We start from the raw sequence: 24855 nt of genomic DNA, 5'->3' as shown, positions 1-24855 counted from the left end.
GTGGTCGACAGGTATTATATAGTAAATAGAAAAATTGGAAGAAAACAAAACAGCCCGCCTCTGTATACTTGCTGCCATATTCATCAGCAGAGTTGGGGTGGGTAACTGCCGGGCCACCTGTACTTGTAACAATGGTTGGGAGAAGGGGGTAGACTTAGGGGACATAATCATTTGGCTGGAAGTAACAGGATAAGAGGTGTAGAATTCACTGGTGAGGTTGAATCTTATGTAGAAGCTAAAAAAAACTCTGCAGGTCCCAGTGCTTACCAGCTTAAATGTGGGGCCCTGGGTTTCCAACAATGGTGCTTACAGAGATCTGGCTCCACTTAGAGGACTTAGAGGACTCTCTGGGGTCTAGGTGTGCAGGAGATCTCTGCATGCCCTGACTCCTCTGTAAACTCAATTGATTCTCTTGAGCACGATCTGTGGGGGTGGATGCTGGCTCACACGTCCCCATTAGTGCTCAATCCTTGCTGCATGCACATGGGTGTGGGTGCAAGTGGGGATGTGGAGGATGATGCTGGCCTTTGGGCAATCTGACAAGAAATCGACCCTATCAGTAGTGGAAGGCTCAGAGCATAATCATTCTTCAGAGTTAAGCCAAAGACAGGGCAGACAGCAATGGCCAAATCCAAAGTAATGTCAATTGGTCAGGGCAGGCATCAATAGTAAAATCAAAAATACAGTCAATAGGTCAGGGCAGGCAGCAATAATCAAATCCAAAGTACAATCAATAGGTCAGGGTAGGCAGCAATAGTCAAATCCAAAGTACAATCAATAGGTTAGGGCAGGCAGAAATAGTCAAAATTGTTGACAAAACCAAGCAAGCAGGAAAAGAAGAAAGCTTCAGCAGGATCTACAAAACAGAAGCCACAATGGCTATCACATAAGAAGCATACTTGGGTGCTACATGCATCCTGAGAATCCGTTTTGCTGCCCAACAGCAGCAGAACACTTTAAAGGCACAGGCAGACTGAGTAGGTCTTTTTCCAGTACGTGAATTATATCATTATGCAGGACTATAATTTATAGTACTCATTTTAGCTACGTTCAAGTGGTAAACAAGCCATCCGCCTCATAGTCCCAGGCTGCAACATTAATACCTCCCCGCACTGTGCTTTGTTCTTGGGCAGTTTATTTGCACTAATATTCTCCTCTCATGTTCTGATGAGAGGGCAAGTATGCTTGTCGCTAGGTAATTACAGAGTCAGCCATTAGCAGTCAAGGTATTTCCATTCTGTGGAAAAATCATTCAAAAATAACCTTTTCCTTTGAAGTAACTATTGGAAAGCAACCAAGAGTAAACAGAAGCAGGGGAAAATGTTGTGCAAGGGAACCAAGCACAGAGTGCCCTGTCACAAGGAAGGGTTTTGTCGCTGAGGCCAAGTTAATCTTGGCCAGTGTGTGTCCTTCTAAAGTTTATGCTGGCCGGCACTCTATGCTCGTCTCTCTTAAACTTCGGCAAACAGAGGAATGACTGTTTCAGTTACTCCGATTTTTTCCCCATCCTGAATAAATAAAGAGAAATTAGGAATGAAGATTATTAGCTGCAAAGGTGCAGGGATTCTGTCAGGAGAAGAGGTTATGTGTGTCACCCAGGGCCAGGCTACAGTTTTATACAGGGGACGGGTCATTTTAGGAACAAGATGGCACTTTGCCCGATTTCTTTTTATGCAATTAGGTTGTTTGCTGAGTCGCATAAAATTGTCAAAAAAGGGCATTTAATGGGTAAACTACTACTTGGGGAACACAGTGAGACCACCATAGCCCCAATTACTCACCCAGTAAAATGTAACCAAAACACCTAAGTCTTTATTAAAAAAAAAAACATTTATTTTTAGTGTATGGAAAGCTCTCAACAATGAAGAGAAGACTTGCAATATTAACCTACACAATGTCCACTAGGAATGCCTCCATCTTGTTAGTCCGCTATCAACCTACACAACATCCACTAGGAATGGTTCCTTCTTGCTAGTCCACTATAAACCTACACAATGTCCACTAGGATGCCTTTCTTTTAATTGCATCTTTGCTTGTTTTTTTTTATACCCTCATTTTTGTTATCACCTACTTGGGAATGTTCCATTACTGATTACACTTGCAAAGAGACTTCTTTCCTCTCAAAGTAACCCTAAAATGCCCATCCCCAGTCTTCCCTGTAACCCCCATTTCCTCCCCCAGAATCTTAGTGGTCTCTTTCTCTGTTGGGGGCATTATTATGAACAAAACCAAAGTAATATTTCACATGCCAATACAACCATTTGATGCTGTAGGGGAAACAAATTATTGTTTCTTCTGGGAAATTTTATAGATCTTAAAGCATCGCTGTTTCATTTTTCTGTGCAAATTTCATATACGGTAATGAGAATTACAAGGGCAATGGTAAAAATTAAAAAATATATGTGTGTATATTGATGCAGCAAAAATCCATATTCTGAGCAGCACATGTTCAGAAAAGTAATGATCCTAACTACGAAGCTGGACCTTGAGCAAGACACACAGCTCTATTGAGCAATCTAGTACAACCCCAGCATATACTTAAAACCAGATGTTGAACACATGTAGCCACACAACAGGACCCGTCTATCCCACACGCTGATACAAAAGGGGTTCTGAGACTGAGAGAGCTTCAATATGTCCATAATGATCTCAGCAGAGAAATTTCCCATCTGCGCATTTAATGTGCCAATCATTTCCTTTCCCATGCCAACGTTATTTTTTGTTTGTGATGTTATATTTATTATGGCGGCTTCATAAAAAATATTGTACAGAGATCTTAACAGTTATTTCTGAGAAAGCTAGAGGACAGCTGGTTTGCATTGCCTGTGCTGTTAGTTTAAAATCCTCTCATCGAGAAACATGGCCAGTTGTGTATACAGATATTTATAGCATAGAGTACCAGTCATGGACATGTCCCTCCTAAATCAATGATCTTCTTAAAGAAGAAAACCCATCAATGATCTTCTTAAAGGGATTCTTATGATGTAGTTTTTATTTCTAAATGACACTGTTTACACTGCAAATAATTCACTCTACACTATAAAATGTCATTCCTGAACCAACAAGTGTAGTTTTTAGTTGTAATATTGGTGTGTAGGTGCATCCCAGGTCATTGTGCCTGGTCATGTGCTTTCAGAAAGAGCCAGCACTTGGAACTGCTTTCTGGCAGGCTGTTGTTTCTCCTACTCAATCTAACTGAATGTGTCACAGGGGGACCTGGATTTTACGATTGAGTGCTGTTCTTAGTAGGGATGCACCGAATCCACTCTTTTGGATTCAGCCAACCCCTTGAGTCTTTTGCGAAAGATTTGGCCGAACACAGAACTGAATCTGAATCCTAATTTGCATATGCAAATTAGTTGTGGGAAGGGGAAAATATTTTTTACTTCCTTGTTTTATCAGCACAATTTACCTCCCCTAATTTGCATATGCAAATTCAGATTTGTTTCAGCCAGGCAGAAGAATTCGTCAGAATTGAATCCTGCTGAAAAAGGTGAATCCTGAACCGAATCCTGGATTTGGTGCTTCCCTAGTTCTTAGATCTACAGGGAGCTGTTATCTTGTGTTAAGGGCCCATACACGGGCCGATAAAAGCTGCCGACAGACTGAGTCGGCAGCTTATTAGCCCGTGTATGTGGCCACCTCGATCTTGCAGGTTAAAATCCCGTCAGATCACGGCCGCATCTGTGCATCTATTCGGCCCCGTGATCCAACCGCCCGTATCGGATCCGTTATGATCCGATCATTGGGCCCTAGGGCTCACGATCAGATCAGCCCGATATCGTCCACTTCAATGTGGGCATATCTGGGAGAGATCCACTCGTTTGGCGCCAAATGAGCAGATCTCTACGTCTATGGCCACCATTAGGGAGCTGCTATCTGGTTACCTTCCCAATGTTCTGTTGTTAGCCTGCTGGGGGGGAGGGGGCGATAGCACTCCAACTTGCAGTACAGCAGTGACTGAAGTTTATCAGAGCACAAGTCACATGACTGGGGGCAGCTGAGAAACTAACAACATGTCAGATTTCAAAATTAGATCTAAAAAAGTCAGTTTGCTCTTTTGAAAAACAGATTTCAGTGCAGTATTCTGCTGAAGCAGCACTATTAACTGATGTGTTTTGAGGGGGGGAATTCTCCCATGACAGTATCACTTTAAAGAAGGTGTTTACACCATTAGTGTGCTCTAAAAGGTGCCTTTGGTCGCTTGTATCTGGCTCTGCAAAACAAAACTCTATATTGGTGAATTAAACTGAAATTTATTTGGGGGGGCAAAGATTCAGCTGGCACCCCAGCCTTTCTCAAAACAAAAGGCAGACGAAATATCATGTCCACAATCCTTAGCAGCTTTCATAAGGAATGGGATGCTGCTGGGAGTTGTAATTCAGTAATACGGTTGCTGCTCTAAACTAATTCCAGCTTTCTGATTGCTTGCAGGACAGCTAATGAAAAGACATATGTGGCCGACGTGAAGGAGAAACATCAAGCCAAAAAGATGTACAATGAAGCCAGGAAGCAGGGCAAGACAGCAGCCCATGTGGGCACCAGGTGAGGGTATAGATATCCTGGAGCAGCATTTATAGGTAAATGATTTCTGCCTAATGATTTCCAGACACTAATCCACAATAGGGGGTACATTATTCTCTATTCTTTACAGAGTATTCGTGGCTCTTGTTGCACACCCTGTTGTAAAATATTCAGAGAATATAACTTTTATCTACATCTTTCACCCCCATTTTAAAGATGGAAAGAGTCAGAAGATGAAGGCAAATAATTCTATTAATAATAATAATAATAATAATAATAATAATAATAATAATATTATTATTATTATTATACAAAGATGATTGTATATTGAAGGGGTGGTTCACCTTCAAGTTAACGTTTAATACGTTATAGAATGGCAAATTTTCAATTGGTGATCATAGTTTTTTAATTATTTGCCCTCCCCTTCTTCCTCATTCCAGCTCCCAAATGGGGGTCACTGACCCTAACAAGCAAATACTCAGTAAGGCTCTAATTTTATTGTTATTTGTATGTTAAAGTGGTGGTTCACCTTTCCGTTAACTTTTAGGAGGTTATTTACTAAACTCCAAATGTAAAAATCCTGAAAATTTTGTGATTTTTTTTTTAATAAAATCGGACATTTAAAAAATCACGATTTTTTTTGGAATTCATTAAACAAAAGTCCGAATTAGAAAATCTGGCATCTCAGACATGTCGAAGTTGCATGTAAGTCGATGGGAGAAGTCCCAACCCGCTGGGTTTCGTGCAATACCCCAAAGTTTTCTGGGAAAAAAGCATCTTAAATCCGGGGGAAAAATCCAAAAAAATCATGAAAATTTGTGTTTTTTCCCCGCAAAGCAAATTATCGGGAAAAATGCAATAATAAATAATTGTAAAAAAACCTGAGCGGTTTATATCGGAGTTTGTTGAAATGAAATCGGACTTTGATAAATTACCCCTTAGTATGTTATAGAATGGCTAATTGTAAGCAACTTTTCAATTGGTTTTCATTATTTATTTGTTATAGTTTTTTAAAAAATTATTTTCACTCTTTGCAGCTTTAAAATGGGCATCACTGACCTACCTAAAAACAAATGTCCTGTAAAGATACACATTTACTGCTAATGCTACTTTTTTAACTAATCTTTCTATTCAGCCCTCTAATATTCATGATCCAGTCTCTTATTTAGATCAGTTCATGGTTGCTAGGTTAATTTGGACCCTAGTAACCAGATTGCTTAAATAGTAAAACAGAGAGCTGCTGAATAAAAAGCGAAATAACTCAAAAAACACAAATAATAAAAAATGAAAACCAATTGCAACTTAAATATCAATATCTTCATAACACTAAAAGTCAACTCAATGGGCACCTATCACAGAAAAAATGGTTCCCCCTCAGGAGGAGCATTTCTTGCCCAAAATAGTATTGTTTTACCCCAACCAGAGTGCAGATTCTGTTAGACCACATTTCCAGTGGGGGTAATATTATAGGTGCTATTTAAAGTGGTGTTTCACCTTTCTAGAATGTCCAATCCCTACCAACTTTGCAATTCGTCTTCATTATTTATATTTTATAGTATTTGAGTTATTTGCCTTTTTCTTCTGACTTTACAGCTCTATAATGGGGTCACTGACCCCATCTAAAAAAACAAATACTCTGTAAGGCTACAAATGTATTGTTATTGATACTTTTATTGCTTTTTATTCAGGCCTCTCCTGTTCATATTCCATTTTCTTATTCATATAAATTAGGGATGCACCGAATTCAGGATTCGGTTCAGGATTTGGGCAGGATTCGGCCTTTTTAAGCAGGAATCGTCCGAATTCTTCTGCCTGGCCGAACCAAATCCTAATTTGCATATGCAAATTAGGGGCAGGGAGGGAAATCCAGTGACTTTTTGTAACAAAACAAGGAAGTAAAAAATGTTTTCCCCTTCCCACCCCTAATTTTGCATATGCAAATTAGGATTCGGTTCGGTATTCGGCAGAATCTTTCCCAAAGGATTCGGGGGTTCGGCTGATCCAAAATAATGGATTCGGTGCATCCCTTTTATAAATGCATGCTTGGTAGCGTAATTTGGACTTTTTCTATTTCGTATAGTTTTTGAATTATTTGCCTTCTTCATCTATACAGGTCCTCTTATACAAATCAGTTCATGGTTGCTAGGGTAATTTGGACCTTAGCAACCAGATTGCTGAAATTGCAGACTGCTGAAAAAGCTAAATAACTCGAAACCCACAAATAATAAAAAATGAAAACCAGTGGCACATTGTTTCAGAATATCCCTCTCAACCTCATACTAATAGTTCCCTTAAAGGTGAACAACCCCTTTAAACATTTGTACTTCGGCAGAGCTCACGTTCTAGAGTTGTTTGAGTTGTATCTAAAGATTGCGGTTGGGTCTTCACAGGGACAGAGAGACGGTGAAGTTCCGGGTTTTGGTGAATGTGGAAGCCGGAGGGGAAATCGTCTTTGCGTTGACTTATGAAGAGCTGCTGCGGAGGCACCTAGGGAAATATGAGTATGCTGTGAGTGTGCCCTCTTGGCAGGTTGTACAGAACCTTAGTGTGGAGATTACCATCTCTGAGCGCACGGGTATTGAGTATGTGAGAGTGCTGCCTCTGCGCACCAGCCGCTTGATGACCAACAGTGTGCCAGGTAAGTGCAACTAACAATATAAGTTAAAAGGATATTGTATCATTCCATCTTTCTTACACGGTGTTATTATCTGTCCCTGTGTTGCTGTGATTTGATATAGTTATACGCAAAACTTTAAGTACTAATTTTTATTCCAATTTAGCCAAGCTTTCTTATCTCTTCCACTTATGGTCCAATCTGTCAACACTATTGTTTCTTATGTGGTCGGCCTGAAAACTTCTCTTCTTAGGGTAAGTCCACACTGGGCGTTTTGGGGAGATTTGGTCAGCTGGCAACTAATCGCCTAGTTTTTGCAGCGACCAATCTCCCCAAACGCCTTCCCTGAATCTGCGCCGGCTAAAATGAATAAACGCCGGCGCTAATCACACGCAGCGATTCATTCACTTCAGAAAACGAACCGTGGCGTTTTTTCATTTTAGCCGGCGCAGAGTCAGGGAAGGCGTTTGGGGAGATTGGTCGCCGCAAAAACTAGGCGATTAGTCGCCAGCTGACCAAATCTCCCCAAAAGCCCTGTGTGGCCTGACCCTTAAAGGGATTCTGTCATGATTTTTATAATGTAGTTTGTTTTTCTGAATGACACTGTTTACACTGCAAATAATTCACTCTACAATCTAAAATGTCATTCCTGAACCAACAAGTGTATTTTTTTAGTTGTAATATTGGTGTGTAGGTGCATCTCAGGTCATTTTGCCTGGTCATGTGCTTTCAGAAACAGCCAGCACTTTAGGATGGAACTGCTTTCTGGCAGGCTGTCGTTTCTCCTACTCAATGTACCTGAATGTGTCTCAGTGGGACCTGGATTTTACTATTGAGTGTTGTTCTTATATCTACCAGGCAGCTGTTATCTTGTGTTAGGGAGCTGGTTACCTTCCCATTACCTTCCCATTGTTCTGTTGTTAGACTGCTGGGGGGAGGAAAGGGATGGGGTGATATCACTCCAACTTGCAGTACAGCAGTAAAGAGTGACTGAGCACAAGTTACATGACTGGGGGCAGCTGGGGAACTGACAATATGTCTAGCCCCATGTCAGATTTCAAAATTAAATATAAAAAAATCTATTTGCTCTTTTGAGTAACATATTTCAGTGCAGAATTCTGCAGCACTATTAACTGAAGTGTTTTGAAAAAAAAACATTTTTTTCCCATGACAGTATCCCTTTAATTTAAAGCTATCTAATGTATCAGCCTGAACGACTGATTCAGGAGAGAATTCCACATCTTCACAGCTGTCACTGTAAAAAAAAAAAAAACCCTTCTAAATAATCCATTATCCAGTTTACCCACCTTGTGTTTTGTGATATTTATAGAGATCTGTTTGGTTTTCCATACTCTTTCTGTTATTATTGCAATGAACAACTGAAATTGAGTCTGGGAGGTTTCCTCTGGTTTTATACATAGTAGCACCATACTCAGAGATCAAGATGTGAAACACTGAATGTAACATATTGTAAATCCTGAGCCAATATCTTTGAGCATTAGGACACTGCCACCATATATGGAGCATGGCACCTTTTTGTCCCCTAAATCATATGGAGTCAGCGAATTCAGCCATAGGGGCAGGGACAAGGTACCACCTAATGAGAACTTTATAATTGTTCTCCATCAATGATACACTCATAAAGCATCTCATAACGTTAAGCCATATAGACTGCCATTCCTCTGGTTCCTTTCTTTTTCTCTCTATTTTTCTTTCTTTCTTTCTTTTTTTCTTTCTTTCTTTCTTTTTTTCTATTTTTCTTTCTTTCTTTCTTTCTTTTTTTTTTTCTTTCTTTCTTTCTTTTTTTCTATTTTTCTTTCTTTTTTTCTTTCTTTTTTTCTATTTTTCTTTCTTTTTTTCTATCTTTCTTTCTTTCTTTCTTTCTTTCTTTCTTTCTTTCTTTTCTTTCTTTCTTTCTTCTTTCTTTCCTGAAATATGTGTTGTGTGCCAAAACCTCCTCATGTGCCTATTTTTCTTCTGTAGCGGGGCTTTTGTGGCTTATACTCTGTCTGTTACTTTATTACAGGGGAGAGCAAGGTGCCTCCATCTACTCAGGTAGAGAAAGGAACATACTGCACTCGAGTTACATATACCCCAACTCCCACGGAGCAGGCTGCTCATTCCCGCCCTGGTGTTACTGCAGATTTTGTCCTCCATTACGATGTTTCACTGAAGGACGTTGCTGGGGATGTCCAGGTTAGACTGTGCAATATGGCTGCTTTATATGGCCTAGTAGAAATAACATGTCGCTTTAAATAGAGATTTTGTTATGGCCAATTGTCATGGGCCCTTGTCTTCTGAGTGGAGGAGAAAAAGAGTAAAAAGCATTAACAAAAGTAAAGATTCTTGCAAAGCCAGCAAGGCCCCTAGTGAGCATGAAAAGATGTTGATATTCTATTGCTGTCTACAAAGAATGCCTGAGTCAAGATAAGAAATGCCGCTGTTTCCAATTAACAGCAGCAATGAATTCTGTAGGGTTGGTATGTTCCATAATCATGGGAAGCTATAACTTCATATGAATGATATAAGCATGTTATGAATACAGTAATATCCTGTAGATCAGTCTGAATAACCAGTCGCAAAACAAAAGGAATTTTCACTTGTGACATCACTCGTATTTGAGGAACAATCGTCGACCAGTGTCGGTGATCCTTTGAACCTGCCCATTATTGACATGTGCTATAAATGTCCATATGGTCTGGTTGTATGGCCAAATATGAGCATGTTTGAGCTACGGTAGATCTTCTTGCACTTTTATAAACCCCAGCTTTGAGTTCTGGCAAATCCTAAACCAAGAGGGTATCTGTGTATTATACTGATATGTAACAATAACTGACTTGGAAATGGTCTGTATGTACTAAACCTTTACCAGTTCAATCACTCAGATTTACAATGGATATTTCGTGCACTACTTTGCTCCACGAGGCCTCCCGCCAATCCAGAAAAATGTCATCTTTGTCATTGATGTTAGCGGCTCCATGTTTGGCACCAAAATAAAACAGGTACATTTTCGTATGTAGTGTTATCTTCTTATGTCAGTTTTGTATGCTACTATGTATTTTTAAAGTACTGTGGTCTTAGTAATAGCACTTAGTAGACATTTACACTGGGTTGGACTGAGCTGGCAGGACACCGGGAAATCACCTGGTAGATGGGTGACCCAGAGCTGCTCCCCACCCTGGATGCTGCACCCTTACCTCTCCCCAGTTCTGATCTGCAACAAGATAAAATAAGGTGTGCGGTGAGGGGGGTTACAGCTGTTGTCGGGGGCCCAGAGGGTGGTTGCAGTTGGGCAGGGGGCCGTGGAGAGTATGTGGGCCCCTGAGACGCCATCCCAGGAGCCCCCAGTCCGATGCTGGCTGCATTTGTGTCCAGTGTATTGCTTTGCTCTGCATCTAAAGCTGTATTAAAAATCCAGCGCAAAGTGCAGAGGGCATCACTCTCAGGTGCAAATACAGGGCTCTACTGCACCTTCTATCTGCTTCCTAATTTGTCCATCTAAATGAATGACAACACAAATTCGTTAGTGGGGATGGGGACACCAATGTCACAACCCAAGATTAAGGGAGTTTAACCAAGACAACACTACCAAACACAAGCAGGGAAGGGTTTGAAAGCATAAAAAAAACAAGTTTGTTTGCATCATGCTTTTTGCATTTTGATCAATGCACTGCACTTGGTAAATGATTCCTGTAAAGTTTTACTGTTGCCACCTTAACCTACTTTAGGGTTAATTTATGATTGCAAACGTAGTTGTGTTCACACCGTATTCCCAGCCAGGCCCAAACTGCTCATCCGTGGGGTCTGGCAAATGCCAGAGGGGCTGCTAAAAGGTGCCATAGAAAGTCAGTATTTAGTGGGCTAGTTGGGCCTTGTTGTACCTGAAATGCCAGGGCCTATTTTAATTCTTAGTCCAGACCTGTTCCCAGCAGTCAGTTGCAATTAAAACCGTATTCATAAAAGGCACAATATGCGCTCTTTGCATTTCCATATTGCAACACTTGCGCTTTTCCTTTTCTGCATCAAACAATGCTGCACCAATTTATACACAGTAGCCCTGGAGCTAATCCCAACTCTGGAACAGGCAGAAGCTTCAGGGTTCCGTCAGCACCCCTCGGGTCAATGGAGGCAGGGTCAGGGGCATAACTACTGAGGAAGCAGACCCTGCAATTGTAGGGGGGCTCCGGGGTGTAGAGGGCCCAGTGAGGCCATCACTAATGATCAATTTCTCAGATATCATGGTACAAAAAGTCAACATTCCAATACTTTGGGGTCCTACTTTAAATTTGCTGTGGGGCCCAGAAACATCTAGTTACACCACTGAATATTGCACACCTGACACCGAAAATGACCCCCACCAGACTATGAAAATATCCGGCACAATTGTAATTGCATCAGTTGCGTGCAGCTCCCAACAATACTGGAATTTTGAAAAAATACCCTACATTGTGGCACTCAAAATTGCACTTTGCTCACTGCACTTGCAAAGGTAAATGAGCTTTTAAATCTTATACAAAACTGCCATTGTGGTGAGTTCATGTTAGCATTACTTCTGAGTGACGTGTTTGTGGAGTGTGTGTGGAGGTAATAACCAGGGGCTGTAGCCTTTGCATATAAATGATCACATCCACAGAGTGTGGTCTGGAGTAGAATCATTAATCTGACGAGCCCTTGAGCTGACACATACCTGTAGGGAATTATATGGTGGGAATAGTTCCATTTTTATTGGAAGAGCTCAATATGACCTTTCTGGAATTCCATGTAAATGTGTCATATTCTTTGAAGGCTGCTACACCCTCTAATTTACAGCAGATTCATGAATTCCTAGAAGCCTGACCCCTTAATCTAAAGGGTGCAAGTGCACTGAGTTGTGAAAATGTTGTTAAAGCACCTGCACTAGCATATTTCAGGTGCTAAACCAGATCATCACTTTGATGATGGCCAAATCTCTTCTTGATCAGGCTTGGACGTTGGGATGGGGGACTACAATCAGCAAATAACTAGAGAGGTGGGAGACTCCTTATTTACATTTCTGGATTTCATAGAGATCTACTCATTTCCGACCCAGGCATTAAGTGGATTTTTCAGTTGTCCTGGTGTGAGAGGGAGTGTAAAGGAATAATGCAGTGAATTAACCCATGGCAGCTATGGTCATTCCAGTTCTTTAAAGGATGTTATACCTTTAATTTAACTTTTAGCTTGTTATAGAGTGGCTGACTCTAAGCAACTTTTTAATTGGCCTTCCTTTTTTCTTTTTTTTTTATAGTTTTTGAATTATTTGCCTTCTTCTTCTGACTCATTTCGGCTTTCAAATGGGGGTCATTGACCCCATCTAAAAAAACAAATGCTCTGTAAGGCTACACATTTATTGTTATTGCTACTTTTCATAACTCTCCTATTCATATTCCAATCCATGCATGGTTGCTAGGGTAATTTGAACCCTAGCAATCAGATTGCTGAAATTGCAAACTGGAGAGCTGCTGAATAAAAAGCTAAATAACTCAAAACCCACAAATAATAAAAAATGAAAATCAATTGCAAATTGTCTCAGAATATCCCTCTATATCATACTAAAAGTTTATTTAAAGGCAAACAGGCTTTACTTTAAGTAAGTTGCAGGGCTCAACATTATTTTTCACGGCTCCGCATGGGCAACGTAGTATGTACAGTACAGGTGCAACTGCAATTTGTATCCCCAGCCAACCTCTGCCATTTCTTATGGCTGCAGAGTTCTGTTATTTGGAATCTGCAAGATGTTGATTTGGAGTGTGGCAGATGGTGCAGTAAGATTCAGTATTATATCCTATGCATTCTATCCATTTCTTTTCTACAAATGAAATACAGGTATAGGATCTGGTATCCGGGGAAACCCATTATCCAGAAAGATCCGAACTACGGGAAGGTTGACTCATAGACTCCATTTTAATTAAATAATGCAACATTTTAAAAATGACTTTTTTCTCTGTAATAATAAAACAGTACCTTGTACTTGATCCCAACTAAGATATAAGTAATCTTTATTGGTGACAAAACAATCCTATTCGGTTTATTTAATTTTTACATGATTTTTAGCAGAAGTAAGGTATAAAGTGCCAAACTACAGAAAGACCCCTTATCCGGAACACTACAGGTCCCAAACATTCTGCATAACAGGTCCCATACCTGTAACCATAGCTCGCTATGAAATCTGTTACCAACTTCAAATCTCTCCACGGCCCCTGTAAGTGTTCCAAACCCAGAGTTGGACCTGCTCCCCCTGCTGCACCATAAAAACCTGCCCGGCAGCGGAGTGCGTGGTGCATCTTTTGCGCATTCATGTGCCGCATTCGCACATTATCGCCTCAGCACCGATCATTTTATGATTAGGAGGGGGCCCCTGGGAACTGCCAGGAGGGCCCTTGTTTTAAAGCCCTGGTGGCCCCCCAAGGCGCCAGTCCGACCCTGTCCAAACCACAGTAGTGCTGTAAAGGGGGGAATTTTTGAAGGCAGAAAAAGCACAATCCTGCCGTGGAGGACATACAAGAAACTCTGTGTGCACTCCAGGATCTGATTATGAGCATCGTCTCCAGGGGAGTAATAAAACCTACTGGGCCCCATTCAGTGTATGTGTCTGAGACCTTCACATTCCTTCTTTCACTTTTATTTAACAGCACTAGGTAATCCTTCATGATCCTGCAATAAACTAGCTCAGAACTTTACAAAAACTCTATTTAACTGAGTCTATTGTTAATAGTTGTGATTTCTATACAAATATTTGGTGTAATTACTGAAAGCACAATTGGAGCTTGGAGCACTCAACCTCTGCTTTAAGATGAATATGTAGTTTCTGCCCCATAATCATCTCTGACCATAATGTATACAAGGGCAGTTCTTAATGTGATTCAGTACATGAGATACAGTTTATACCATAAGCAAGCTCAATAGCAATTCAATTTGTAATCCTCTGCAAACCCTCCATCCCAACAGACTAAAAGTGCTATGCACGTTATCCTGAACGATCTGCATCGAGATGACTCTTTTAATATCATCACTTTTTCCGACGTGGTGCACGTGTGGAGGCCAGGCCAATCCATCCTGGCAACGGCTCAGAACAAAAAGAGTGCAAAGGACTATGTAAATAAGATTGAAGCCGACGGATGTGAGTTGCCCTTTTTATTCATTTACCTTCTGAGGGTCCGCAGGCTCGAGTGATTGTATATGGTGATCTGAAATGGGGCGAACAGCTGAAACTGAGGAATCCACATATAATGGCTTTATTATAATAACTATGATCCTAGTGGTCACAGGGATGTTTGTGGGCCTTAAATGTACACATAACAGGGCTCATTTGAGAACTGCAAAAAAAAATAGTGCAAAAAAAAGCTGCAATCAGCCATTATGCACTTTGCACACGGTGTTGGAGGTGTGTTAATAGTTGCAGACCTGTGTGTTCTGTTTTCAGCTCCCTTCACTAATATAGAGCCTACAGCGTTTGTCAGTACTGTATAAGTGAATGGCAGACACATAGGTGTCCCCTACTGCCCTGTACCTGTCACTTAGAGGTTCCAGATAATGTTGGACTGGGCCAGCAAGACACTGGCCCAGTTCTACTCCCCCGCCCCAACATCAAGCTCACTCCAGCCCTGACCCACCAGTGCTGCCCCAACAGGGCCCCACACACACCTCCCCCAGGCTTACAACCCACCTCCACCAAGTCCACGGGCCTGAGTGGTTTGAAACCCACCTCCTCCCCCCTACAGGACTTACTTAAATTTCTCCTATCGTTCAGGATGGGAGGAGGTCAGGGAGTGCAGATCGTTTCAGGCAGGCAGGGGAACAGGTCTGGCCCAGTCCAACCCAGACCCCAAAGCTAACTCCCCCGTCAGGACCCAAAGCTCATACCCTGTGTGGGTCAGACTTAAGTTAAGGAGGAGTGAGGCAAAGGGGGACAGAAAACACAAAGGGGTGGAGGGTGAATGCCAGAAGGAAGGCCCTTGAGTTCAACCCCAATGGGCCCTAGATGCCTGCAGGAGGCACAGTCTGCATAGAGCTGGTTTCTGCACCGAGCACAGAATTTTTTAGTGTGTGCAGAGAGCAGCAGACCCTTGGGTAGAAGTGCCCCCTACATGAACACTAAGAAGCGTGCTCTTGCACAGCCTAGTGCTAATGCACTCGTGTCTAGGGGTTAAGTAAATGACCCCTAACATGTAGTTAAAGAACAGCCAAAGGGGTGCAGGACTGAAACATGTCCCCTGGAGCATTTGAGAAGAAGTTTGTGGCCCTTGTATTAGGATAGGGAAGAGGACAACACATTTACTGGTTAGTCAAGTTCATTTGTGTAGATCAGTTAAAGAGAAATTTTCATATAAATGTAACTTTTAGTGTTTTTTTCTATTCAAGACATTTGCAATCAGTCTTCTTTTTCTGTGGCTTTTGAGGCAGCTGACCATAACAACCAGATAATGATTTGAATGGCAGACTGGAAGATGAATAGGAGCTGGTCTGAAAATAAAATGTTTTCCATTTAACCAATCTTGGCCATTTCTTCACAGGGACTGATATTAATGCTGCACTTCTGGCTGCTGCTTCTATCTTCAACCAAACATCTCATAAACCAGAGAAAGAAAAGAAGATCCCTCTTATCATCTTCCTAACAGATGGAGAAGCTACCTCGGGTGTCTTGGCCTCCAGCCGCATCCTTAGCAATGCCCAAAAGGCCATGGAAGGCAAAATTTCTCTCTTTTGTTTGGCATTTGGTGAAGATGCAGATTACAACCTCATGAAGAGATTGTCTCTGGAAAACCGTGGCATTGCAAGGCGCATTTATGAATATTCTGATGCCACGTTGCAGCTAAAGGGCTTTTATGATGAAATTGCCAGCCCACTTCTGTTTGACATTGAGTTGAACTACCTTGAAGAGACTGCACAGAATGTGACACAGACGCTCTTCCCCAATTACTTTGAGGGTTCCGAACTTGTAGTGGCTGGGAAGCTGAAGTCTGGAACTAAAGACCTTAAAGTTCGATTGACTGCTCATGACCAGAAACAGCAAGTGAGCTTGGAAAATGACATCTCAATGGAGAGCAATAGTACGGAGCCCAACTTTGGGTGCTCCAGCAACGTGGAACAGATCCAATGGTTTGTCCAACGACTTTGGGCCTTTTTCACTATTAAAGATTTACTAGAGGCTAGGATCAAAGCAAATGATTCTGCAGCACGACGGCTTCTCACTGAGAAGGCTACCAACCTCTCTCTTAAGTACAACTTTGTGACACCTGTTACTTCCTTGATTATAGTCAAACCAGAAGATGAAGAAAGTAGGAAGACTACTACCCAAGCTGCAGCACCTTCAGTAACAACCACGTCTGCCCCTGTAACTTCTTCCAGTATGCTAAGTACCACCGCAGCCACAAAAACAACTTCTCTGAAGGCCAAAATGACCTCTACTCCATGGATGTCAAAGACTACCTCCAGAGGAATCAAATCAACTTTATCCACAAAGACAACAATAGGAACTGTAGTAGCAACCAGCACCACAACCATCTCTACAGAGACCTCTCCAAGAATAACAGCTGTCCAAGTTACTGGAGCCAAAGGACACTCAAGTCTAACACCTAGTTTAGTAACAACTAATCCTGCCCTTCAGAAGCAGACAACAGTGGTTTTATCTACAAATGCAATCCTCACCACCTCCTCAGATTCCCGACCCAATGTGCCCTCACACCCAGTTGCCACTTTGCAACCACACACCAATGTTCCAGTAGGGACAGTTAGACCTATGACAGAGAAAGCTTCTCCTGCTTTATCAGTAGGTGCCCGAATCTCCACCAATGTGCCAACAACTGAAATTCCACCAGATTTGTCAGCTGCATTAATGGTTGGCACTAGCCTGTTTTCAACAGTACGTGGTTGGGGTGCACAAGCAACCACAACTCCGCAATTGCCAACAACGTTTCCTGTGGACCCCACCTTCTTGAGGTTCCTTGTGCTTCCTGACAGCACTGAATTGCATCATGAAACATTCGCAAATCCAATGTATGTGGAATCACTTAACCCACCTCCATTTTACAGCTTTTTAAAAGAAGCAGATGTGGCAGGTAGGTTGAAGATTTTTATCAGATTTTTATCCTGTTCCTCCCAGTTAGTTGTAGTTTCTCATGACCATTTTCAGCATTAACACCTGTCTTTTTCTTGTTTTTCGTGACTGTGCAGGAATCGTTTCTGAAGGTATGTCCACTTTCTTTTGCACTTTGTTCTTTTTATCTTACAAATGTCCGCTTTAAAAAGTGGGTTTTTAGTTGGATGTAGATCGTTCTTTTCCAAGACATTTTACAGTTACAGTACAGTTAGTTACAGTTTACTTTTTTTTGCTCTGCAGTTCTCCACTTTGGTGCATGTCTTCTATAAATTTGCAACAGATCCGGAATCTAACAACCAATAATGCAACAATAATATCATTGTAACGCAATTTAAAACATTTTTTACATTGTTATTTATTAAAGTCTGAATGCCAAAAACTCGAAAAATCCTAGTTTTTTTTTTTACTATAAATTTTTATTGGAAAAAAAACCTTGAATTTCTCAGAATTTATTGAACCCAGAGGGTGTTAAAAAGTACTCTAACTCAGACCTACCGAGTTCATGTAGAAGTCAATGGGAGAAGTCCTGAAGATATCCTGATCTGCAATGGGTTTCGTGCAATAATCCAAAGATTTTGTTGTTTTTGGGCAAAAATCCAAGTGTTCGGGCATCAAATTCGAAAAACGTGCGGATTTGGTCGGGTTAGCTTTCAGAAAATAATGAGATATTTTCAGATTTTGATAAAAAACCCCCTAAATGTATATCTTGAAAGACAATAGGGATTCATTTACGAAATGGAAGGCAGGGTGAAAATTGTAAAAGGTGGGAGCAATGCACAGTGTTTTATGCACTTTCTACCTGAATTGGAGCACATCTCTGCTCTCCAAAACAGAGTGCAGTGCTGTATTCATGGGAGGAGAGGGGGTGGTACTAGGGTTGCCAACTTTTCTGCAAAAAAATACCGGCCTTTCTATATATTTATATTTTTTCCCTATTAATAACATACCGGCCAGGTGGCAACCCTAGGTGGTACGTTTGCAGACTGCCTAGCGCCGCTTCCACTGAACTCTAATCTTAGCGCCGGATTTACAGTCTAGATGGAAGTACAGGTATGGGATCAGTTATCCAGAATGCTCGGGACCTGGGGTTTTCCGGATAACAGATCTTTCTGTAATTTGGTTCTTCATACCTTAAGTCTACTAGAAAATCATATAAACATTAAATAACCCTAATAGGCTGGTTTTGCTTCCAATAAGGACTAATTATATCTTAGTTGGGATCCAGTACAAGCTACTCTTTTATTATTATAGAGAAAAAGGAAATCATTTTTAAAAATTTGGATTATTTGGTTAAAACTGAGCCAATGAGAAACGCCCTTTCTGTATTTCTGAGCTTTCTGGATAACGGGTTTCTGGATAATGGATCCCATACCTGTACATTTTTATATGGGTAATAAGGATTGAACTGTTTGCGCCCCTTAGTGTTCTTGCACTTTCGTCCGGGGTAATGGATACATTCACACAGCTGCTCTCAGTAAGCTAATTATAGTGTACAACACCAAAATCCATCAAACTTAATTAGTATTGATAAGTTTAAAAATTAGGCATTGACCCTTTAAATGAGAATGAGTAAGTCTGACCCATTAGAGCTTTGATTATTTTGCAGATTTCTATGCTGAGAACCCTGAAGATACAGAATTCATCTATGGTGGTGGTGAGTAATTAGGCCTGCTGTGTATCTACTATATGTGTATATACAATGACAGTCAAGTGGTTACATAGCAAATGAGGTTAAAGAAAGACAAAGGAATTCTTATTAAAGGGGTTGATCTCCTTTCGATGAACTTTTAATATGATGTAGAGAGTGATATTCGGAGACAATTTGCAATTGGTTTTCATTTTTTATTATTTGCGGTTTTTGAGTTTTTCAGCAGGTTTCAGCAATCTGGTTGCTAGGGTCCAAATTACCTTAGCAACCATGCACTGATTTGTATAAGAGACTGGGATATGAATAGGAGAGACCTGTATAGATGATAAAGAAGGCAAATAATTCAAAAACTATACAAAATAGAAAATGAAGCCAAATTGCAAAGTTGCTTAGAATTAGCCTCTCTCTCTCTAACATACTAAAAGTGAACTTAAACCCTAAAAATGAATGACTAAAAATGGCATCTATTATATACTGCACTCGGCCTAAAGTTTCAGCTTGTCAGTAGCAGCAATGATCCAGGACTTCAAACACAGGGGGTCACCATCTTGGAAAGTGTCTGTGACACTCACATGCTCAGTGGGCTCTGAGCAGCTGTTGAGAAGCTAAGCTTAGGGCTCGTCACTAATTATCCAGCAGAAAATGAGCTTCCCTGGCTGTAATATAAACTGATGCTACAGGTTTGCTGATTATGAAATTCTGATGCTAATTGCACTGGTTTCTGTGCTGCCATGTAGTAATTATCTGTATTAATTACTAATCAGCCTTATATTGTGACATTTCTATTCTATGTGTACTGTATATTGTGAGTGGGTCCCTAAGCTCAGTAAGTGACAGCAGCACAGAGCATGTGCAGTGAATCAACTGAAAAGAAGATGGGGAGCTACTGGGGCATCTTTGGAGACACAGATCTTTACTGTTAAAGGGCTTTGGTTGCCTTGGGCTGGTACAGAAGCACAAAACATTATGTATAACATTTGTAGCTATTTCTTTAGTTAGGCTTTAGTTCTTCTTCAAAGGTAAACCACCTCTTTAAAGTGACTAGTGCTGTAGATTAATATGGGCCTGCATTAGACAGAACAGTGACCCTGCTGCTGTCCCAAAAGCATCTAGAGCAGCTAATAAACAAGGTTACACATATATAGAAACCCTGGTGTTACAGTTACCCTACTATAGCACCAGGGCAGCAAAAAAGCACCCAACACAAATCTCACCCTAACTGGATTTCAGGCTGGGCAGAGGGCACCCTTAGCTCATAACAAGGTTACAGATATATAGAACTATTGGGATAACATTCACCCTACTATAGTTCCAGGGGTACACAGGACACAAATAAACACCCCGAATCTCCCCCTAACTGACCTTCAGACTGGGCCCCCTTAGCTCATAAGGTTACAGATATATAGAAACATTGGGGTAACAGTCACCTTGCTATTGTTCCAGGGGTACCCAAATTACGAAAATAAACTCCATTTTAGACAAATAATCCAAGATTTTTAAAATGATTTCCTTTTTCTGTGTAATAATAAAACAGTAGCTTGTACTTGATCCCGGCTAAGATATAATTAATCCTTAATGGAATTAAAACCAGCCTATTGGGATTATTTAACGTTTACATGATTTTCTAGTAGACTTAAGGTATGAAGATCCAAATTGCAGAAAGAACCGTTATCCAGAAAGCCCCAGGTCCCAAGCATTCTGGATAACAAGTCCCATACCTGTAATGTATTCATAAGTTAAACATTAGGCCTTCATCCTTTAAAACACAAACAAGTAGGTCTGACCCATTACATGTTTGATTATTTTGCAGACTTCTATTCTGAAAACCCTGAAGATACAGAATTCGTCTTTGGTGGTGGTGAGTAATTAGGCCTGCTGTGTATCTATGTATATATATAATTCAGTCAAGTGGTTACATAGCAAATGAGGTTAAAGAAAGACAAAGGAATTCTTATTAAAGGGGTTTTTGATCTTTAAATTAACATTTAGTAAGATGTAGAGAGTGATATTCGGAGACAATTTGCAATCCGTTTTCAGTTTTTACTATTTGTGTTTTTTTGAGTTATTCAGCCGGTGTTAAAATTTGAGGGTCCCCTAGGAGCCACACATTGCATTTATAAATTAGTCTTACTGCATGTACTTTGTATACAATGTCAACAATATAGTTTTCTTTCACCTCTCTTTAAGCAAACTTATTAGTTGCTCCTGGGCTTCAGACCTTCATGTCCTCAGGTGAGTAACTTCTTTCAATTCGAAAATGTCATCTGATATATATATATATAATTTTTGTTTAATAGTATATAAGCCCTTCACCTGTACATTTAGTTAAGATATCTAATAGTGTTGAATTATTAAGGGCTTTTACTAAATTTAATTTCTTTTCATGCCAGTTGACGGAGACCCCCATTTCATTGTGAATTTTCCAAAATCCCAGGAGAAGCTATGCTTTACATTAGATGGACGACCGGGGGATATCTTGAGGCTGCTTTCTGATCCTGTTGCAGGTACAATGATACATTTCTCTTTCAGCCATTGACAAACAAGTACAGGTATGGGATCTGTTATCTAGAAACCTATTATCCAGAAAGCTCTGAATTACAGAAATGCCATCTCCCATAAACTCCACTTTATCCAAATAATCCAAATTTTAAAGAACTATTTCCTTTTTCTCTGTAATAATAAAACAGTAGTTTGTACTTGATCCCAACTAAGATATAATTAATCCTTATTGGGTTTATTTAACGTTTAAAAATTTTTCTAGTAGACTTATGATATGAAGATCCAAATGATGGAATCATTCGTTATCTGGAAAACCCGAGGTGATTTATATATCGCTGCTAGAATAAGTAGCATGGTGCAATTTTACGATATAGACAAATACATGTGCGGAGACATGCATTGTAATAGGTTATCCAGAATGCTTGGGACCTGGGGTTTTTTCCGAACGTTCTGTCATTTGGAACTCCATACCTTAAGTCTGGATTAATTATATTGTTGTTGGGGTCCAGTACTGTTTTGCTATTACAGAGATAAAGGAAATATGTTTTAAAATGTTCAATTATTCAAAGGATTAATTATATCTTAATAAAAGCTACTGTTTTATTATTACAGAGATAAAGGAAATCATTTTTTAAAAAATTAGATTATTTGGATAAAATGGAGTCTGGGAGAAAGCCTTTCCGTAATTTGGAGATTTCTGGATAGCGGGCTTCCAGATAACGGATCCCATACCTGTACTATGAGCTATATTTTTATTATTATATATTTTTCTATCCAGGTATCACAGTGAATGGACATTTGATGAAGGCCCCACTTAAAGTTGGCTTTGAGAGCAGGCTGCGCACCTACCTTGACCTGATCACTGTTGTTATCAACCGGCCACGTTCAAAATATGTCGTCAACATTTCACTTCAGAACCTGACCCTTACTGGAGAAAAACAGCAAACATTTGCCGTCAACCATCCAGTATTTTTCCAAAAGCCCAACCTGGCTGTCAGAGTAGTACCTTCAACCAATGCCACCATATGGATTGGGCATAATGTGGAGCTACTGATTATTTTCCATCATTATCAGCATCCATCATATCTTCAGCTGGATCATCTGGGCTTCTACATCGTAAAGGCAGAAGGTTTATCTTCTAGCTCTGGTGGTCTTTTAGGTCAGTAGATCATTTAAAACAATAACTGAGAATATACTTAAAGGACTGTTTAATGAAGTCACACTGGTAAGGTGGCCATACACATAGAGATCCACTCATTTGGGGATTTAGTGCAGATCTCTCCCAAATGTGTCCATATAGAGGTGGGCGATATCGGGCTGATCCGATCGTTTGCCCTAGGGCCCACCAATCGGATCAAATTGTATGGAATATGGGCGATCCGACAGGATTTTTACCCCTGCCCAATTGGCCCTGATGGATAATTTCCATTGATAGGGGAAAGGAAGTGACAAGGAGCCAGAGTGTTCTGATTGTAAGACCAGTCTGCCCTAAGTAACTAAACAATACAAAGGTGGCCATGCATGTGTATGACCTATTGTATTGTATCAGGTCAAATGCCGTAACGATTGGATACAATAGGAATTGAGTTGTGTATGACTACCCTGAGAATTATTTAGAACTGACGTTGGTCTAGGTCAAATTATTGTCTATTTACAGTGTAATTGGAGTCTTGAGAGGGTGGGCATAGTACTTACACAAGCTATGTAACTTTACAGCAGTGATTCCTAACCAGTGGATTGCAAGCAACATGTTGCTCGCCAACCCATTGGATGTCTCTCTCCATGGCCTCAAAACAGGTGCTTCTTTTTACATTTCTAGCTTGAAGACACACTTTAGTTGCATAAAAATTTGTAATGCCTCCTGTAGGTTGTTAGTCCTCATAAGGTCTGTCCATAGCCAATCACAGGCCATATTTGGCACCCTCAGGAATTGTTTGCATGCTTATGTTGACCCACGCATGCTTCACAGGGACCTTTTAGGTTAGGTGAAGAGGAGGCAACCTATCTGGTTTCTAGTAGGACATCACCCAATATCCACACACTAGTCTTCCACAATGGACCCCATGCACCACTGGGCAGCTTAATATTTTTCACTTCTAGTTTGTACAGAACACTCCTATAAGTTAAAATTACATCTATTGACAAGTCAATGACTTCAGGGCTCCACAGGGCCATTTACCAACCTAAAGATTTAATTGGAGGTGCACACCTCCCACCAGTATTGGACTGGGCTGGTGGAACACTGGGAGAAAACCCGGTGGGCCCGGCTCTCATGATCCTCATCAAACCAGTGCTGCTCTACTGCTCTAAGGTTTGCGAAGGGGGAGCATCGGGTTGCGGCATCAGCTCATGACGAACAACTCTGTAATCCTGAGTGCAGGGCCAGTCTTAGAGGAGGCAGCAAAGGCATGTTTCTAGGGTTCTATAAACCCTACCCCTAGTTTTGAATCTGGTGTCACCCCAAAAACCCAATTCACACATGATAGTGTATTTGCCATTCACAAATTAGTGGTATTATAATACTTAGACTTTTGTTACTCTTTTTCAGGACAGTTTCAGAATTGCCATATGGAAGTGATCGATAAAAAGCTAAGCCACGATTTGACCCTATCGGGAACTGTGAAGAGAAATAGCCAAACGGCACCAGCTACACTGGTTAAAAAAGCTGTGAAGGATTCTACTGCCCAAGTACATGAGGCCAAGTGCTGGCTGGTGAAACACGGAGACATAGAAGAGATTTTGGACGGAAAATACCTCTCCTACCTAGTATCAGATCTTCAGGAGGTTTAGAAACTGTGGGTGGGAGCGTAAGCTTTATTGCCATCTCTCAAGGAAATGTATAATTACAGAACTGCTCCTGTGTGTTTGTGGGGATGTAACATAAACTAATAACATTATAACAGGGGATCCAGAAGTTTAAATTAAAGAAAGGGAATTTATCATGTTTAAAATAATAAATAATAATATTTTATTTTAAGCATAGCCTTACGTAATGTCATTTTCTGTCACTTTGTGTTGATGCCTTTGTTTGAAGGCTGCTGTAGTCTTAAAGTGGTGGTTCACATTTAAGTTAAACCCGTTTTTTATAGAAAGTCTACTTCCTAGCAACTTTTTAATTAGTCTTTATTTTATAGTTTGACATCCTTTTCAGCTCTCAAATGGGGGTCCCTGACCTTGGCAGGCCAAAAAAGAAAAACATTTCTCTGTGAGCCTACAGTTTTATTGCTATTGCTACTTTTCATTTACAGGTATGGGACCAGAATGCTTGGGAACTATGGATTTCCGGATAAGGGTTCTTTCCTTAATTTGGATCACCATACTTTGTCGCTGAATGGGGGGTGGGAGGTGAGGTCAGGGGAGCATGGTTGTGATCTTGCGGGGTGATGGTGTCAAAAGGTGGGACTATGGAGTAGCAATTGGTTGAACACCATGTCAATCTAGGGGAGTCGGTCT

General features: G+C 40.7%; 1 protein-coding gene across 1 annotated transcript in view; it reads left to right on the top strand.

Moving 5' to 3' along the window:
• Positions 1 to 24379, top strand: part of LOC108704800 (inter-alpha-trypsin inhibitor heavy chain H6) — a 37777-nt gene extending 13398 nt beyond the window's left edge. Inside the window, exons 4-16 of the mRNA XM_041573169.1 lie at positions 4435 to 4545; positions 6915 to 7162; positions 9165 to 9334; positions 10024 to 10140; positions 14105 to 14276; positions 15670 to 17214; positions 17330 to 17344; positions 18862 to 18909; positions 20714 to 20761; positions 21091 to 21135; positions 21294 to 21407; positions 22181 to 22561; positions 23951 to 24379. Of these exons, the coding sequence (XP_041429103.1) occupies positions 4435 to 4545; positions 6915 to 7162; positions 9165 to 9334; positions 10024 to 10140; positions 14105 to 14276; positions 15670 to 17214; positions 17330 to 17344; positions 18862 to 18909; positions 20714 to 20761; positions 21091 to 21135; positions 21294 to 21407; positions 22181 to 22561; positions 23951 to 24192 (3256 nt within the window). The 3' untranslated portion in view covers positions 24193 to 24379. The remainder of the gene's footprint in view (positions 1 to 4434; positions 4546 to 6914; positions 7163 to 9164; positions 9335 to 10023; positions 10141 to 14104; positions 14277 to 15669; positions 17215 to 17329; positions 17345 to 18861; positions 18910 to 20713; positions 20762 to 21090; positions 21136 to 21293; positions 21408 to 22180; positions 22562 to 23950) is intronic.
• Positions 24380 to 24855: the final 476 nt, after the last annotated feature.

This window comes from Xenopus laevis, chromosome 8L (genome assembly GCF_017654675.1).
Source record: "Xenopus laevis strain J_2021 chromosome 8L, Xenopus_laevis_v10.1, whole genome shotgun sequence".
Lineage (NCBI taxonomy): Eukaryota > Metazoa > Chordata > Amphibia > Anura > Pipidae > Xenopus > Xenopus laevis.
This window is presented reverse-complemented; position numbering and strand designations above follow the sequence as displayed.